The sequence below is a fragment of the Struthio camelus genome, chromosome 13, assembly GCF_040807025.1.
Source record: "Struthio camelus isolate bStrCam1 chromosome 13, bStrCam1.hap1, whole genome shotgun sequence".
Classification (NCBI taxonomy): domain Eukaryota; kingdom Metazoa; phylum Chordata; class Aves; order Struthioniformes; family Struthionidae; genus Struthio; species Struthio camelus.
In genome coordinates this window covers 18724882-18742893 of record NC_090954.1, presented here as the reverse complement: position 1 = coordinate 18742893, position 18012 = coordinate 18724882, and the positions used below count along the sequence as shown (strand labels likewise).

Genomic DNA, 18012 nt, shown 5'->3' with positions numbered 1-18012 from the left:
TGATTGTAAGTGATTAAAACATTCTCAACACTTCAAAGGCTTTCATATGCTGTTTGTAAAATTACTAGTTGGCAACTTAAATGACGTCTGGGGTAGCTTCTATGCAGTGTTTGTCAACATACAAGCATAATAGTTAAGGTATGTCTGGAATTCCTTAGTCCTGCTGTTTCCTTGAATTCCCTTTTTCTTATCTACAGAAATACTCAACTTGAAGCAGTACTTAACACCCGTCTATTTTTCAGAAATTATTTCAGGATTAACATTTGCGCAGGTTTCAGGTGGTTGTTAAACGTACATAAAAATAATCCTGTAATTTTGCTTATTGTCTTGTTGAATTTTACTGGAAACGGGAGAGAAATTGAACCTTCTTAATACAGAAGAGGTGTATCTCAGTGCACACTCATGTTGAGACTGCGCTAAAACTGAAATTAATAAGTAAAGCCTCTACTTTCTACTGTGAATTTGTGATCTCATATTCTGTTTTATGAAATAAACTTCTAGCCTCATGATTAGTTTTTCATGTTCAGTCTTTTTCAGCGAATGACTGTAGACAACAAAACTTGTCAAAATCGGTTGTTTTCAATTTCATGATCTTTAGAACAATAACTGAATGCATTTTTTTTTAAGCATGAGAACTATTACTCAGACTTTTAGCAGCTTTCAGTGACTATAAAATGTAACTGGAAAGGAAAAAAAGTTGACCTCAATATTAGAAAATTTATTTTAGAATGAAAGGCTGCTTGCCACTAGGAAACCCTCTGACACTTTGAACAAATTTGCAGTTATATAATGGAGAGTATATCTGTTTTTATTGTTATATGAAAGTTTGCTGCATACTCTTTAATATGTTAAAATAGGCATGGCTGCAGGTCAGAGAGAAAGGCTGTTTGCCTTTTCCCTGTTGGTTAGTGCTGGTCAGGTAGAGTAATCTGGATGGAGGACGTGGATATATTTCTGCAGGAAAAAAACAATAGAACTTGTTCAACTGGGAGAACTTCTGGTGCGGCCCTGCAAAAGCAAGTCCAGAGGGCAGCACAGGACCCATAGCACCAGCAGATGTTGGTATGCTCTTTTGAAGAACAAGTGAGGGAGATATAAGCAGACCTCTGAAATGGCAAAGAGAGCCCTTGCGTAGGGAAACAAGGTGTGTGTGGGGGGCTCTTCTGAGTTTGTTCCATCTCTAGAGGCACTAAGTGCTAGTGTACTGTCCTTAAGGAGATGACCAGTCTTGGATGGAGTATCAATTTATACATCCCTTTAATTTTATCTTAAATAAAATTTGACTCTAACTAAAGAGTATTTTGTTCTTATGTCTGTTCTATCAAGGTACAAACTAGATATTCAGTTCTTCTGTGTGTTTGGTGTGCTCACTCCAAGGAAAAGCTGCAGAAAATTGGCCAGCCCAGGGTCTGATTGCAGTGGCTTTTCCCTGCCACGGAAAAGATTTCAGTTACTCATTAAGCTGGAATCTAGAACATGAATTAGCACAGACTGAAACAGTGCAGGAGGTAATGCTTAGTGTAGGACCACACAAGAGAGATGTGTTGGTGAATAGCAGAGGGGTTGGAAAATTGGGAGCTTAAGTAAAGAGAGAAGATAGGAATTGGCAAAGGGTGAACATACATGGGAAACAGGTCTGTATGATTAACGATATCTTCTGAAAACTAGGATTTCCAAAAAATTCAGATCAAGAGGCTGTTTGAAAAACGCTATAAGCTGTTCTTTAGTTTTGCAAATTTTCCTCTCATTTGGGTAGGATTAGAGTTCTGCTCATGGACATAAGCAGTTCTCTGGCTGCTCACTTGGAGTTAGAGTACCCCTAAAGCTTGATCTTTGTTTTGAGGCAGAGTGCTGCAGTTCAGCTCTGTTACACCATCGGGGTCTTGAGATGTTTAGCTTTTAGGAAATTGTGGTCTTGAGAAAGAAAGAAGCATATAATGAGCACTAATGACAGAAACAAGAACGGAAGAAACTTCCTGTATGTGAGCAATACAGTAATGGGAAGAGGCGATGTTCCTCAGGACTGCTTTTTGAAACTTCACTTAAGGAATTGATTTGTTCAGTTTGAGCTGTTGATAATGCTCCAGTGATGGAGTTATTTTCTCCTAACTGAATTTTGGTTATGTTGCCTGAATGATCTATGTTGTTTTTCTCTTTCTTTTTTTTTTTTTTCTCTATCTCTCCAGTGATCTAGAAAAAAATAACATTACAAGAATCACGAAGATGGACTTTGCAGGACTGAAGAATCTCCGTGTCTTGTGAGTATAAAATAAAATTTGTCTTTCTTTGAAAGACTACTTTAGGCTGCTACTACTAAGAATGTCTCTAATTCTAGAGATCAGACGCTAGTGATTTGTGTATAATCCAGTTTCTAGTATCTTTTTAAGGTAGAAAACGGTACGGTTGACAACATGAAACAGTAAATTTTAGTTTCATATTAAAAAAAGTCTAAATGTAGTTTCAGAGCTGTTTAATTGTTTTTCTTGTTTGGCTTTTAGTAAAGACTGTTAAAAGTTTTGATCCAATTCAGAATCATTTAGGCTTTAATCAATTATATTGAAACAGTAGCAAATAGGTCTTTCCGATTTGGGCCACTTTAATGTGCAGTCCCATTAACAGCACTTTGCAGAATTTTAAACATAATTTGATTTAAGGATATTTGAAAGCTATAGAACTTGTATGAAAAGAAAACTGTGGTTTACTTTTGGGGCTAATAAGACATACTTAAAAAAAAAAAACCAAAAAAAAAACAAAAAAAACCCCAAAAAAACACTATAGTCGATGCTGTCTCTTGATCTAGAAGTTGCAGCCAGGAGCTCAGCCATACTGAATTCTCCTTTTGATGCTGAAGGACCAACATAACTCCACAAAATTTTATTCTAATATCAGATTAATAAAGGAAACTTGCCATTTTTTGATTTCATACTTTTGCTTCTATGAATCTCAGATGGAACTATCAAGTTAGTCATGAAAATTAAGACCACTTAGTAGGTATATATTTTAATTACGTATAGACATTTTTGGGGGAAAACAATCTTGAGTTAAAAGAACAAGAAATAGATGTCATTTTTTGAAATTAGCTTGTTATTACTCCTGTCTTAGTTGAATGACTATGGCATATTTGTTCCCAGTCTTGAATGAAATGGGAGAGTCATAACTGGGGTTATTTAAGTAGATATGTTGTTAAGGTATCTTTGGTTTTCATTGAGAAATACCTCAGCATTTAATTTGAGCTTCAATAAATGTGAGTATCAAGTAATTACATTTTATATTCAGTTCTGGTAGTACAAAGAAAGGAGCAAAATGAAGAGGTTGTTTCAGTCCTTCCAGGAAAAGTTAGAGGCGCTTTCTGTTTAGTGGGAATTAATTTTTCTCATGCAATTTTTCAAACAGGTTTTCTGAATTACATCTAATAATTTAGTTCCTTTTCAAATCAACATAGAAGCAGAAACATAAATATTGACCTTTCAGGCAAAAATACTGTGGGGATCTGATGTTTGCTTCCTGGAAATGAAATTCATTTTATTAATTCTAGATGTAACTCAAATATATAGATATGAATGTGTATCTATATATGAGAAGAATAGCTAGCTAAGACAAACAAAATAGTTTTTGATATAGTGAATTATTTGAGGGTGAGCTTTAAGGCCTCTCTTTCTTGAGCGTTCAACTGAGGTTACTATTGATTTCAGCCTTCGCTGAGCTTGGGCTTGAGCACTGTGCGTTGCTGTAGTAATGCAAGTTTGCAAGTATTGATGAGAAACATTGCTAACTATGATCAGGGAGATCATGTGTGTATGTCTGTGTATGGGAAAACATATATTTAAAACCACTGCCTAAGATTTCTTTTTACTGAAATTTTTTCTGAAATATGAAAGTATTTTATTTTTTACAGTAGCCAAGTAAAGGGTAAGGTTTAAAAAAAAAAAAACAAAAAACAAACAAAAACCCCCCTCTTTTTAAACATTTCATACCTAGTTCCTGTTTATCAAATGCCATTTACATAGTAGTGACCACATTCTGCGCCTGGCATCTGGCTCATTAGAATTGTTTCGCTAAATCTTGGAGTTAAAACCTCATCTTCAGTTGGGGCCGGCACTGATAGAGGCAGGTTGGTTTCACCACTTGGTTGACCTCTTTTCTGAAACGAGTAGCTACATCAAAAGTGAAGAAACACACAACCTCTCCAGCTCCCCCTTTGTGTTTCTTATGATTGCCTTCTGCAGCTAATGTTTTCCTTTCAGTACATATTTTAAAATAAGTCCTAAAAACTACAACTGCTGGAATGAATGTTACATTAATTTAGTGATAATTCAATTAACGAATGACCGGCACGCCGTCACTGAAAAAGAAAATCTTTTCTGCTACTACCTTAACACTTTTGGAACAAGTTATCATAAGCTAGGGAAACAGTTAAAATCCACTGAAAGACTTTCTTTCCTGGGTTATTTCTCTCATCTCTAGCAGTGGCATCATTTAGATTTCCTTGGCTCCTACCCAACTGTCAATACCATTTTGGAAGTCTGAATTAAAATAGTGTTTACAGCTATTATGCGATCATTCATGCCAGTAGTTGTTTTGGTTTCACTGATTTTTTTTTTTTTTTTGGTGTGTGTGTAACTATTGATGGTAGTATCAGATGTTGCTGGATGCCACTGCAGTGATTTATATTGAATAATTCTTAAGACTTTAAGAAGCAAAATCTGCAACTACCGTTTTACTTTATTTGACTTTTTTCCTGTGTTCCTTACAGGTTTATATGACATGTTTGTTCACCCTTCATTATGAATAGCATATGGTATTTGCCATGTAGAAGTCATATAGACTAAAACTGGAATACAGTTGTTAGAAAATATGTATTTTATATTTTTTTTTATCTTCTAATATATGAAGAATAAGGAACTTTGCTGCAATGTTAAATTATCTTTGTGTGGATACTATATAAAAGATTATTAGACAGAACAGAATTCCGTATTTGTCTATGTGCAAACTAGATCATAAAAGTGTAACAACCTCATTTCAGATTATCGGTATTTGGATGTACATAACTCCAGTGTAAATCAATAGATATTATTGCCTGCAGGACATAAGTGTTTAAAATGAGTGAAGTAATTAATGTTCAAAAGTATTATTAAAGAGAAGGGAAGCTATGGGAAGAAGCTATTTCAATGTGCTGTCTTGGTCAGTGTGATTGACGAGAAGAGCACCAGCATACGTTTTCCTACAAGAATTTTTCTTTTTATTGGTCTTGCACTGCTCGACAGTAAAGCAACGCTCAGAGCTTCAGGGTGGGGAATGCTCCATCTCCAACTGAAGTACGCCCTAGAGAGCAAATTAAGTTTGACTGGAATCAGTCGGTGTGTGCTTGGAACGGGGCTTTTACCATTCTACGATGCAACATTTTTGTCTAAGCTATTTAGAGTCATTGATGATGAAGTTAGTTGGTAAGTGACCTAATTGGTTTACTATCAGGGTGTGAGGAGCAAAAACGTGGTGATAGATACTTCTCTTTTCAAGCGGACGTATGAAAGGAAAAAGGCCAAAGGGGAGAAGTTCCAGTTGAGCAAGTCATTGATAAAATGTAAATTTTAAACTGTGAGCATAATTGACCATTGGAAGAATTTAAAGATTGGCAGTTTTTTTTTTAATCACTGGTTAAAGATCGGGTACGTCTATGAAACACTTCTTTTCAATTACAGTTTGAATCTGAAGCAAAGATCTGAGCTCAAAACTGTGGATTAGTTGGTTTGGAATGATGTTCTGTCTGTACCTATAGTGAAGGTCAAACAGTTATCTAACCGCTAAATTTTGCAGTCTTACTCTGGAAGCTGTGCTGGATTTCAAGGTTAATCTCTTCTGCTTGATGGTTACTTGCCTTTCCACAGTTCCTGCTCTTTCTGCATGATTGTTTTCTGTAGGAGGAACTTAATCTCGTGAGTGGTAGAGCTCCACTTAAAAATTAAGGAGAAAAATGTCAACAGCTCTGGTGCAGAGCACCTCATAGAGAGAAAAATGACACTTACAGGTCAAACTTTAAGGTCAACTGTAAACACTAGTATAGATCTAACGCAGAAGTTTTAAGAGCCCAGGTTTTTTCTCCTTTACTCTGTGCAGCTGAACTTTTGGGTTGCTAGAAGTCCTTCAGGTATTTCTTCGTTTGTCTTAGCTTTCTCTACGGTCTCTTCATAATTCTGGCTCCTCTGCATTGCTGACTCCCTGTTTTTCTCCCCTGCCCGCCTTTGCTGCGTATGAGATGGTGTAATGAGCAGCCCGAACCGGAAGCCTGTCCCAGAGTTCCTAGAAAGGCAGCAGCAGCAGGAGACCAGCTGAATGAGACCGCAGTTGGTGGAGCAGTGTGAAAGCCTCAAATCTCCGACTGACAGCATGCGTGCAGACCCTTCCTGGCACATCTCTTCCTTTTATTCCTATTCATCTTTTTATTCCTTCTTCATGCAGCTTTTTTTCTCCTCTTCCTCTTAGGAACATGCTTCTGCAGTTCACGTGTATGTCGCTCTTGCTCTCTCTTCTTTCCCCCCCCTCCCCTTACATAGCCTGAGTTAGTTGTGGATACCCTCTTGTTGCCTCTCTTGACAACTTCCACCTAGTGAATTGAATGACCCTCCTGAGAACGCTCATAGGGTTGGACGCAGAAAGGTGCAGCTGTTAGGAGTACAAGCAGAAATTGGGTATGTGCTTGAAGGCAGCACAGAGAGAGAAGGCAGTTCTCTTTCATGGAGCTATTGGTATCTCTGTTCCTTGGTTTCCCCTTTCATGCATAGGGCATTTCAGCTGTGTGAATTAGGAGTCATTTCCTGCACAGTGCAAATCAGAGCAGTCCGTCTGCTTTGTCTGTAACTTGATCCTTGTCTCAGCCTCAGAGGGTGAAGAAAAGCAGGGTCAGGCACACTGGAACCCGGGGTTTTCCTTGAGATTTTCATACTGTTCTGCAGCAGGGACTGTGTACGGTTGTCACGCATCGTTGGCAGGCTGCATTTCTGAGGAGATGGAACAGTTTTGGATTATTGATGAAAGATTTACTCTGGGGCAAGCCTGAAATCTTTTGCAGAACACAAAGCTGAACAAAAAAATATTGCACATTGATTTCCTGCTGTTGACTGTTGGAGTCGGTCACCCCTCCTTAATTGCATTAGAGTACTAAGGATGTAACAGCCACCCTCTAAACCAACACCGTTGTAAGTGTAATGGCCATGGTTTACCAAGCGTTTACCAAGTCTTGGCAGTCAGGAGGCGGTTTGTATCAAGGAAGAAATTCTAGTAGAGAGCTCAGTTTCCTGTTGGTGACCACGAAAAGCAGTACTGTTCTGTCCAGATTTCTTTTAGAAACACCAGGAACAGTTATAATTAGAGATTTTTATATGGAAAGCATGTTATAGCGTAGGTGAAGAGAAGTGGGAAAAATTTTATTCTGTTGTGTTAAAATTAACTCTTTTTTTCTGGAATTGCAGACACTTGGAGGAAAATCAGATTAGTGTAATAGAACGTGGAGCATTTCAGGATCTAAAGCAACTTGAACGGCTGTAAGTATCTCAATTTATATGCCTATTAAAAAATCTAGGGTTTTTCTGCCTTGATTTCAATGATTATTCATAATATTTCATAAATATAAAATGAGCTTCCTTTAATAAAAAAGACAGCACTGGGTACCTGCCATAAATTAAATTATTTTTAAGCACAGTTGACTTTAGTATGTACTAACATTAATAGTTCATACTTGAAATGTACAATTCCTTGCCAAGAAAATACAAATGCTGTTAAGATTCTGGTGTTGCTGGGTGACTTTTATGACTAGGGTGTAGGTGAAGAGGCTTTGATTTAAAAAACAAAAAAAACCAAAAAACCCCTGATAAATACTAATAAAAGTTGTGGTTTTATCCTCTGTTTGAGACCCAGAGCATTTTTAAAGTGGCCTTTGGATTTTATTTTCTAGTTAGCTCAATTTGATTTACACTTGCCTAATGCCACTGCTATCAGTGGACTCCAGGGTATCGTATTAGACTTTGTAGAAAGCAAATCTGTAGATTTCTCCTGCTTTTGTTAGCAATGAAAAAAAAAAGGTAAAAAGGTGACTATTAAGGACTTAATACAAAACTTGACTTCTGCAAAACTGCTTACCCTGTAGCAGTATGGAAGATGAAGTTTAGTATCAAAAAGTATGAAAGTAATGCTAAATCCAGTTATTGCTTTTAGTTGAGTGTATTGTTTACCCGTCATAAAGTGGGAAGAGCAGCTCTCACTGTCAGTAAGCTTTGTTCATTTTGTCTGCTTATGATGGGAGTAAAACAGAACTTTCTTAATGCTAAAATACCTTTGGGGATTATCTTTTCTTATAGATAGGTAACTAGAAAGTAATATGAAAATTGTTTTTCTAACAAATTGTTATAGTGATCTGCAAGACTTTTGTTGCTAGATTTGACATTTTCTTATATCAAAGGTGCTGCAAGAGCACCAAAGTTCCCACTAACGATTGCTCAAGAAAAGTCTGGAGAACTGAGCACATCTTGGACCAGAAGTGTTTCAGATCTCTGAAGATTTGATTTGCATTTAACTGGTTCGATGCTCTCTTTACTGAGTTTACTCACGGTTTTTGTCTTAGTTTGCACAACTCCCTTTATGGCAAAAAGGGGGGCTGAGTTTTAAATTCTGATTATAGCTTTTTTTTTTTTTTTCCTCTGTACTTGATACCTCTTTTTTATTCGAAACCCTTTCAGGTTAAGACTTCTGCCATGGCAATTTAGTTGTTTGTTTCACACTTCTTGGGCAGTAAAAAAAAGAATAGCCAGCTTAATTTCTGAGAAACAGAAGCATAGCCTGATGCTTCAGAAAGCAGTTGGTTCAGGTTATAGCTTATCTTTGAGGGGTAGTACCCTAAATAACAGTTTGTAGTTTTAAGCTCATTATACATAAGGATTTTTTTTTCTCTCCTATTCTGTTTTACATAAGGATAGATTCAGTTAAGCTAAGAAACGAATTTTGAAAAAAATTCCGGAAGGGCTAGCTTTTAGTAACTGGAAATGATAAATACTCCAAGCATTTTCTTAATGTGTTGTTTTTCTGTAGAGACTGCCCTGTTAGGGAACAAAGCTAATGTGTCTTATGAAACCAAAAGTTAGGAAATACGATACCATTAATAGTGTCTGCTCAAGTATGTGATGTTAGAAAGTATCACTCCCCACCCCGTGCGAACTCTTAACTTGGCCCGTTAAACATACTGCATCTCTGCTTCTCTTTTAGAATTGCCTGTCATTAAAATATTTCCTAAGTGAATGTAGTATGAAAGAGGGGCCTGGAAAGTTGCAGCTTCTTGCTATTTTAACTTAAATCATTTTTAGGATGTAACTATAAATCCCATTTTTTGCTATGAGTCAGTAGGCTTTGAGGACTGAACCGTGAAAAGTTTGGCATAACTTATAAAGGCTAAATTGCAACGTTTTAGGTAATATTGAAGCTATTTTATTAAGGATTGTCAAACATTGCAAAATGTTAATGAAGAAAATATGATGGCTGAATTAAAAAAAAATGTCTGGCTTTTTTCCATTTAATTTCTTTCAAGTAACAAATAAAATTTTGCTTATATTGCTCTAACTTTGGAATAACATTGGCTTTTGATCTATCGAAGTGGATGCAAAAGTAATCATTAATTCTATTTATTTATTTATTTATTTAAACAAAGCAGCTGCATTGGGTCAGAATTTTAAAAATGGGAGTAGTTTCTGTTACTGGCAAAATACCATATATCAAGGTCTTTTATTCAAAATAACAGTGGAAATGTTGTATGTGTGTTATATATATATATATATATTTTTTTTTTTCCTTACTCTGGAAATTATTCAAAGGGCATGGACCATAATGTTGTTTTAGCTTAATATAGTTTTGTTTGTCTGGATAACAAAGCAAAGCCATCATTATTAACTAAGTAAATGAGCAAAATCTTTTGCGTGAAATACTTTGCCTTTGGTATCCTCCTCTGTAACAGTGCAAGTAGATTTTTAAATAAAATGTCTATGTAGTTGCTAAGCATTGGTGCCAAAAATACCGTAGTGATGGCTCTCCAGTTACTTGGATTTTTCTGTTTACAACATTGAAAATTTCTGAAGTTTTATCGTTTTGGTTTTGGTTTGGTGGGAGGCTAATGGTTACAATACCAATGGAGCCTCTAAAGGCGATGTTTAAATATGGGGCAGGTTACTGTCAAAATTGTGTATTAGCTTGATGAAGCGTGGAAATAACCAGTTGAAGGAACCACTTAACGCAAGGTTCAATAAAGGGCTGGCAATAGAAAGTTGAGAAGTGAACTTTTTATTTTGGCATATTTTTACTGAGCTTTCCAAATGAACAGGATTTTAACCATTGCATTTAAGCAAAATTCAGAAGTTTTTTTGCCTAAGTTGTTGCAGCCCAAGGCTCAAAGTTGTTCAGTATTGGCAGCTCTCACACCATCCCATTTAATGGGAATATCCAGTGGTGCTCAGTCCAATAGAAAGCTGGAAATATTTCTAGTGGTTTTAGTCCAAGAAGTTTTGATAGTTGTACTTCAAAACATAAAGATGTGCTATGAGGTAGATGACCATAAAAAGCCAAGCAATTAATGTACAACATCAATAGATTTAACCAGTGCGTATGGCCTACTGCCTTCCATTTGCCCGGTTTTTTGAGCCTGCAACCAGCCAACAATGCTATCGTGCAGCGTCGCACTGAAGCCGGGAGACTCTAAGCTCGGAGCGCCTACGTGCCAACATCACTCGCGTGTCTGAGGTGCTGCACCTACAGTAGTGTGTCTCCTTCTCGTCTTGTTCGCTGCCTCTCTTGCAGTCAGCTTTCCTTGGGCTCCAAAGTGCTGCTTTCCAAAACGTATGACTAACTGATGTCGCTGAAAGGCTTTGCAGGGCAGATGCATGCATATATTCAGTAAGTGTTTAAGGAGCTATGCTATGTATTTTGCTTAAATTTGAAAGTGTCAGCTGTAAATTTGGATAGAAGTGTGCCCTCCTTGCCAATAGCAATGTAACAATTTCAGAGCAACGCCTATGCCTGTTGATATATGGAATGTTTCAAAAGTGGTGTAACTGTGTTTCTGTAGTCCCCTACTCCAGTTTATTCCTGATATTCAATAGCAGAAGTCCTGACTTTGATCCTCTTTCCTGGTCTTGTGTTCTGTGATTTGAGGTGCACATGCCATACAAACACAGTCCTATACTGACCTAGAAAAAAGTATTTTGAATTTTGGCATTTTAGCTGTATGCTTTGCTGTTAATGCTACATATGATTTTAAGATAAAAATGATTATGAGATTTCATATGCAAAGAGGAGCAAGAAAGAGGCATACTGATGTGCCTAAAGGATGAACTGAAATTTCTTCCAGAGCCAGATGTCACAAGTTTATGTGATAACTTGAGGCAGGATATAAGACACCAAGTGATCCTGGCTTTTCCACAGCCAAACGCTAGAAATTGTCACATAGCTGTATTATCTTCAAAAGACTGGACTTTGGCTGATGGCTGCTTCTTTCTACTCAAATTAGTCTCTTTAGCTAGCATAAAAGAACTCAACATCTGAAAACACTAAAAATGTGTTTTATTTTTTAAGAGGGGAGGGATGTATAATCATGGCCAAATCAAATCTTTTCAAAGCTGGGAAGAATAATTATCTCTTGAGGCAAAGAAGCTAAAAGCCAAATTTTAACTCTAGCATGTATGCGTATGTGTTCGGTTTTGTGTATACTAAGACAGAGGTCAAAATGGAAATTGTTTTTGACCTTTAACTTCAAAGATGTTACTGTGTATTAAATCTTTGTAAGCTGATCCCTAAATGCTTGATTAGGGTATTAAAGTATATTTATTTGACATAATGTACTGTGAAATTGCTATTAGTGACCAAAGGTGCTAAGAGGAAGAGTAAATTGTTTTTGAGATGCTTCACAATCTGGATTTCTTATATTGAGATTGAACAGGCTTTAAATTAATCATGTAATACAAAAAGCATCTTCCATAATTAACATGCTGAGTGGAAAGATTGCTAAGTGCTTCAGAGTAGTCGGCAAAATAATAAATGCACTGGACAGTTCTTTGCTGTTGTAAACAAAAGCTTATTGCAAATCTTTGGCAGCGTGGGCAGATCTATGATGTTTATACAAGGTTTGCAGTGTGTGCAGTTTAGATATGTTTCTGGAACTGCATATACTACGCTTCATTTATGAAGCCATATGGATTTGTAAAATGTAAGACACTTTCAATGTGACCTTTCAGGAAGGAGCTTTATTGCTTTGTTTCCATTTCCCTATAATGTTATGGATAATATACCTAATTTGGAATCAGTGATCATAAAATGCTTGATCTGGAAATGCTGGAGAATGAAGGAACGCTACAATGGATTTAAAACTGTGCTCTGATATTTAATCAGTTTTATTATTTGCATGCTTCCCTGTTCCTTTTTGAATTACTACACGTAAGTTGATATAGTACCAATACCAGATTTGCTACCAAACTCCCCAGGAGCGTGTAGTGCCTTAGGAGTGAGAGACAATACCCTTCTGCCTGTGCCCTTGTGCCAGGACAGCTCTGTGCCCTGGCCTTACCCCCAAAGGAGGGGATGACTGGTAAGCTGGAGTCAACTGAGGCAACTTGAAGCTATTATGTTATTGCATTTGGGAGGGGAAAAAAAAAATTCAGGTTGTGACATCTTCAAATGTTCTTTTGTTCTCTAAATTTAAAGGAAAACTAGAACGTATGGTTTTGTGCTGCTGTCATCTGTGAGCTAGGAATATGTTCCTTGTCTGCATTGGCTGATGACCTCAAGGCCAAGTAATGACTGGTGTTTGTTAATCTTCTGACTAATATTTTATAAAGACTGAGGCTAATTTAAAAACAAAAACAAACAAAAAACCCCTATAATTGCCATTTGAAAAGGCATTCTGTTTTACCTTGCGTTATCAAGAGTAGTCTATTATTGTCTTTTTAAATGAGTGTCTGTACAACCATGTACATTGCGATGAGTCCAACGTGATTAGGTAGAGTATTTTTGCCTACAAGTGTCTGAAGGGGCATTCTCGGACTCATTCCTGGGTGACTCTGGCATGGTTATGGAGTATAGAGCGCACCTGCTCCTTCTCCTGAGCGCTCAGCCTCTTGACTGCATAGCGCTCCTGTCTCTGTGTGCTTTAGTTATGCTATATTCTTTTTTTTTTTTTTCTTCTTTTTACTGAGTTAGAGTCTTCCTATTCTTTTTTGAGTCGCTGCCATTCCTGTTTACTGCCCGGTGTTTGGAGTTTGCCCCAAGGTATTCCTTTCAGATAATCTCTCTTGAAAAATACACTGAAAAATTATTCATTTATTTGGACTACTTGGTTTAACTTGCATGAGTACAGCCTTACTGCTTTGTTCAAGAATTGTGTTGTTTCTGGGTGCAAGTCTTCCACTGCAGGTGGTCATAATGTATCGTCTTTACTGCTTAAGAGAGGACTGTATTGTTGTAAGTACTCCATCTGCATAATTTTCTGACCTTGATAAAACACTGCCAACAGTGTCCACAAATACTTGCTTGCTAAGTTCATGGGTTCCTTCATCAATCTGTAATATAAAAACCCTGTCCCACGACTTAATCCTGCCTCCAACTGAGAACCAGAAGGCCAGAGGGAGACTAAATCTTCCCCGTGTGATTTGCACTCTGGAGGGTTTGCCCTTGCTCTTATTGCAGATTATGGGAAATCATACTCCCTGCCTCTACCTTTTCTCTTCATCTCTGAGAAGTGCTGTCCCAAGGTGCCATCACAAGAAGCTTATTTATGTGCTGGTTTCTCCTGTTTGGCAGAGGGCAAGCAAAAACTCTTGGCTTCTAATGTTTGGCTGAAGGAAAAATAGACTCCCTAAATGTTCCTGTGTTGAAGCTGTGTGAAGTCCATCGCAATGATAGTGTTGCATTTTCCTGTGGCATCATGCAGTTCAGTAGGTGTCTGCACAAGAGTTGCCTTTCGGGGTTTCCTTTCTGGGCTTGGATCACGACTGTTTTGTCTGGACTCCTTCATTACCTCTGCTTTCCTGTTATTCCACCATGTTTATTGCACCATGCCAACTTGTGCGGTGCTAGTCTGCATGCTGCAGTCTCCTACCCTGTGCCATCTTGTCATATATTGTAATGAAAGAGAGTGATTTGCCATTCCCTCCACAACCAACATCTTACCAGAGAGCTATTCTGCTGTCTTGTGTGTGTAGCTAAATCAAAGCTGGTTTCCACCAATATCTTTCCTTTCTTCCAAAAGGAAAGAGTGTTATCTCCGTGTCCTCACGGGCTGGATAACACTTTAGCACTAAACCTGGGATAATTATGACTTACTCTTGGAGCTTGTGGTTGCTTCTCCAAATACAGTCTTACAACTCTCCAGGGAATCTTTCCCATTACTGGTGAATCTCGTTCATCAGTGCTCCAAGCTCTAGGTATTATTTCCAGTCAGGCAGAACTTTTTGGAGCTGGCTTGACTCATTTGGCTGGCCAAACTGTAAGCAAGACCTTAGTCTTGTCCCTTCCTTTTTAAAGAGCAAGTCATACGAGAATGAGTCTACTCATTCACTGTTAGTTATCTGTAAATAACTGTTGTGGTAAAGATTGCCTTTGTTTGCAGAGTGGCCGAGACTCAGGCCTATGTCTCTCTCACCCTTACACAGCCTTCCAAAAACCTATTTGTTTCATGTGCAGTTTTTATCCAAGTGTCCACTCTGAGGAATTGTAGAAGGACCTTATGAGTATGAGTAACTGGACAATAAAATAGTAGATGCAGTTCAAGGTAGATAAATATAAACTGATGCCCTATGGAAGAAACATCCTAAAGTGTCAAAGCTAACAAAAAAAATAGGTTCACAAGGCGTCATTGGAAGTTTGGGTATGTTCATGAAAGAGATATCATTGGGGACCACTGAATATGTAAAGCCCTCATCCAGTTCAGAAGTCTAGCTGAAAAATGGTGGAAGCTGATGAAGGTGTTAGGAGGGTTATCATATGTGCTTGCCATGTATTTATGCTTCTGTACGCATCTGTATATTGCCACAGTTGGAAATGGGATCCTGAGCTAGATGGACTTTGTCTGACTCAGGCAAGCTGAGCTGGCGTTTCCAATACTGCGTGTTTTCTGATTTTTTTTTTTTCATATGTGGCAAGAAGTTAAGCTGCTTATCATCTTTTCCGAATCTCACACTGCTTCTTATTGAAGTGGCAGCGATGTTAGGAATGTGCCATCCTTTTCTCGGAGAGAGGCTGAGGCACTTCGGAGGGTCCCACTGCTTTTCATGTCTAGAGCAGAGGAATACGATAACCCTCCAGCCACCCCACCTCAATAAGAACCTTCCATTGGGTATCCGACCAGAAAGGATTGCTCTCAGGTCACCAGGAAGCAATCTCTGTTTCCTATCAGAATTGTTTAACAAAAAAATCAGGCAAATCAGTAACTTCCGTGGGAAACATGCTAACAGAGGATAAAATGATAAATATGAATTTTGTCTATGAGATATGATGAAAATAGCTACACAACATGCAAAAGGTGAATTACTTAGCTGTGCAATTCTTACCTCAGCTTACACTCAGAATCACACAGGACGAAAAGCAACAGCAAGAACTTAGATATTGGTAGATGTTGGTGGCTTAAGTGTGGTCAGTACACCTCAGTAAATCACTGAGGGGACAGGTAAGTACCATATCTTACTGAGTCATATCTCAGCTCAAGCAGATGGCACACCTTTATTAACTGCTGGGAGGAAGGAGAAGCTCATTAATTTTATATTGCTTTTGATTTAGCTTTATGTGCTACTCTTGGCTCAAACAGCCAAAATAAATGTTCCCAAGATATGGCTCGCATACTTCACTTATCTGTCAATACTCCACACTGGCTATTCCAGAAGATTTCACTGCAGTGTATTTTTCTTACACTCCTTAAGTGCCAGTAATTTAGAGAAACGTTAGTCATTTTCTGTAAATGGCATAACCAGATATGGTCAGGAAAGATTTATTTATTTATTTGAATTCTCTCTCTTTGCTGTTCCCACAATTCAAGTATACAGTCAATATAAAATTATGGTGGGGGCTGGGGAATTTGAAACTATTAATCCAAAAAGTTATTCTTGTTGGAAAGGAATGTTGTAAGATCTCCAGTACATACATTTCCATATAGAGTCAAGCCTCTTGAAACAGTTACGGAAGAAAATACTCAACTATGGCCTGTTTCATACAGATCCCCAGTTTATATAGTGAATAATACTATGTATTCTATTGCTTAAGTTTTAACAGTTTTTAAGAGAACTGTTGCATTATTTTGACTACAGTAGGCTAGTACTACCCAATAAAGATAATTTTTTCATATATATGTATATTCAAACACTACTCTCCTTTTGAGTTTTGTTAATTTAATGTTTAGTGTAACTAGGTCTTTGAAACTAAAGGATTCAAACTACTTTTCAGAAAGGCAAAATATAAAATGTTTTGGGGGCAAGCTACCAAAGCCTTAAGAATGTATGAGGTAAAAGGTTAGAACTTGGTATTATATAACATAATACTTGATATTATATAACATAATGGAACAAGCCAGTGAGCACGCTACGTAAGCACTTTGTAACAACCATCTGTCAGTATCCGAGGATTGGTTAGTATTCATCCTGTCATGCCAATACAGGCTTACGGGCTTTTTTTTTTTTTTCCCCGGGACATGATGGTTTGAAGGTAAGTACAGAATATGGATCTCTGGTGTAGGAAGACTGGTGGAAAAAACCCCCTAGTAAGTAGGAAGTAACTTTTAGGAGCCAGTCATAGTAATTCTGAGAGGCACCCCATGTTGTGTTTTGTTTATGCAAAACGTTGGTCACCTGCTTAGTGTCTTAACACTAGCTGCATCTCTGTTTTGAAATATTTAAGTAGTTTAAGCAGCCTCAGGGAAAGGTCAGAATTTTTTTTTTTGAGCTATACTTTGTTATTCTGTTGCATTGCCTACGTGAACAGCCACAATATTTCTTAGCCATGTAATGTACTCTGATCTCAGAGTTACCACGGGGTAGGAGGCACCCGGCATTTGGATCTTAATGCTTTATTTAAATGATTTATTTTTCCTTATTCTAAGCATCTAAATTATTTTAGGTTTTATTGAATTAAATAATATTTCAAGTATTGAAATACACACAACTCTCTTGATACACAGATAAATGTTTTTTTGACACACATACAGCTTACATGCTCAAAATCGTTTATATTTCTTCTGGCCATGTGAGAGAGAGGTAAAAATTACTTTGTCCTTTTCTACTACCCTGTTAAATATGGCAAACTGCCAGTTTGCCGTGAAATCCTCTGTCCACTGTGCTTGCTATTCCAGGACTGAAAAAGTAGGTGCAGATTCACTTAGGCAAGAAGTCCGCTGTCAGCTTGGTAAGCTTGTTCTGTATCTATCAACATAGGTTTAGTAACGCTGACTTCCTTGGGCATCAAAAATGACATCTTTCTTGGACTTGTAGCTCGCATGAATGGTATAAACATACTTAAAAGGTTGAAATTTCATCATCTGCCTTCTACTATTAATAAGTGCCTTGTGTGAGCTAAATCTTGTGCAAAATACTTTGAAATAAAATGGAAAGAATAAGTAAAAAAGAACAAATGTATGCCTTGATTGACTGCTAGTTGGTGAGGGTCTTCTACACTACCTGCCGCTTAACACACAGATGCGTAGACCTTGCCTGAAAAAACTGTTTATACTTGAGCATTTTTATTTAACGGAGAATCCCTTAAGCCTGTAACAGTGACAAACTAATTCAAAGATTAATCTTTGTGCTGTTCCTCATGCCCTTGCCCAATCCCTTGTGAAATAACGTTTCAGTAAGTCAAATGAACAAGAACTATATTTGTTTGAGTGTTTATTTTTATAGGACTGTTGTTGAATTCAACTCTAAAGTGATACAGTAGCTTTCAATTTCTTACCCTTTCGTATTCAGCGAATAGAGTGGATTTCACTGAAATGAGATAACCGCTTAT

The 18012-nt window shown here is 37.4% G+C and overlaps 1 protein-coding gene across 4 annotated transcripts in view; it reads left to right on the top strand.

Annotated features, from left to right (window-relative positions):
• The window catches only part of SLIT3 (slit guidance ligand 3), a 617690-nt gene that overhangs the window by 127846 nt on the left and 471832 nt on the right, over positions 1 to 18012 (top strand). For all 4 annotated transcript variants that reach the window (XR_011144002.1, XM_068960054.1, XM_068960053.1 and 1 more), the window contains 2 exons: positions 2187 to 2258; positions 7467 to 7538. Coding sequence is in view for 3 of the 4 variants with exons in the window: in XM_068960054.1 (XP_068816155.1) it covers positions 2187 to 2258; positions 7467 to 7538 (144 nt within the window). In the remaining variant the exon portion in view is untranslated. The remainder of the gene's footprint in view (positions 1 to 2186; positions 2259 to 7466; positions 7539 to 18012) is intronic.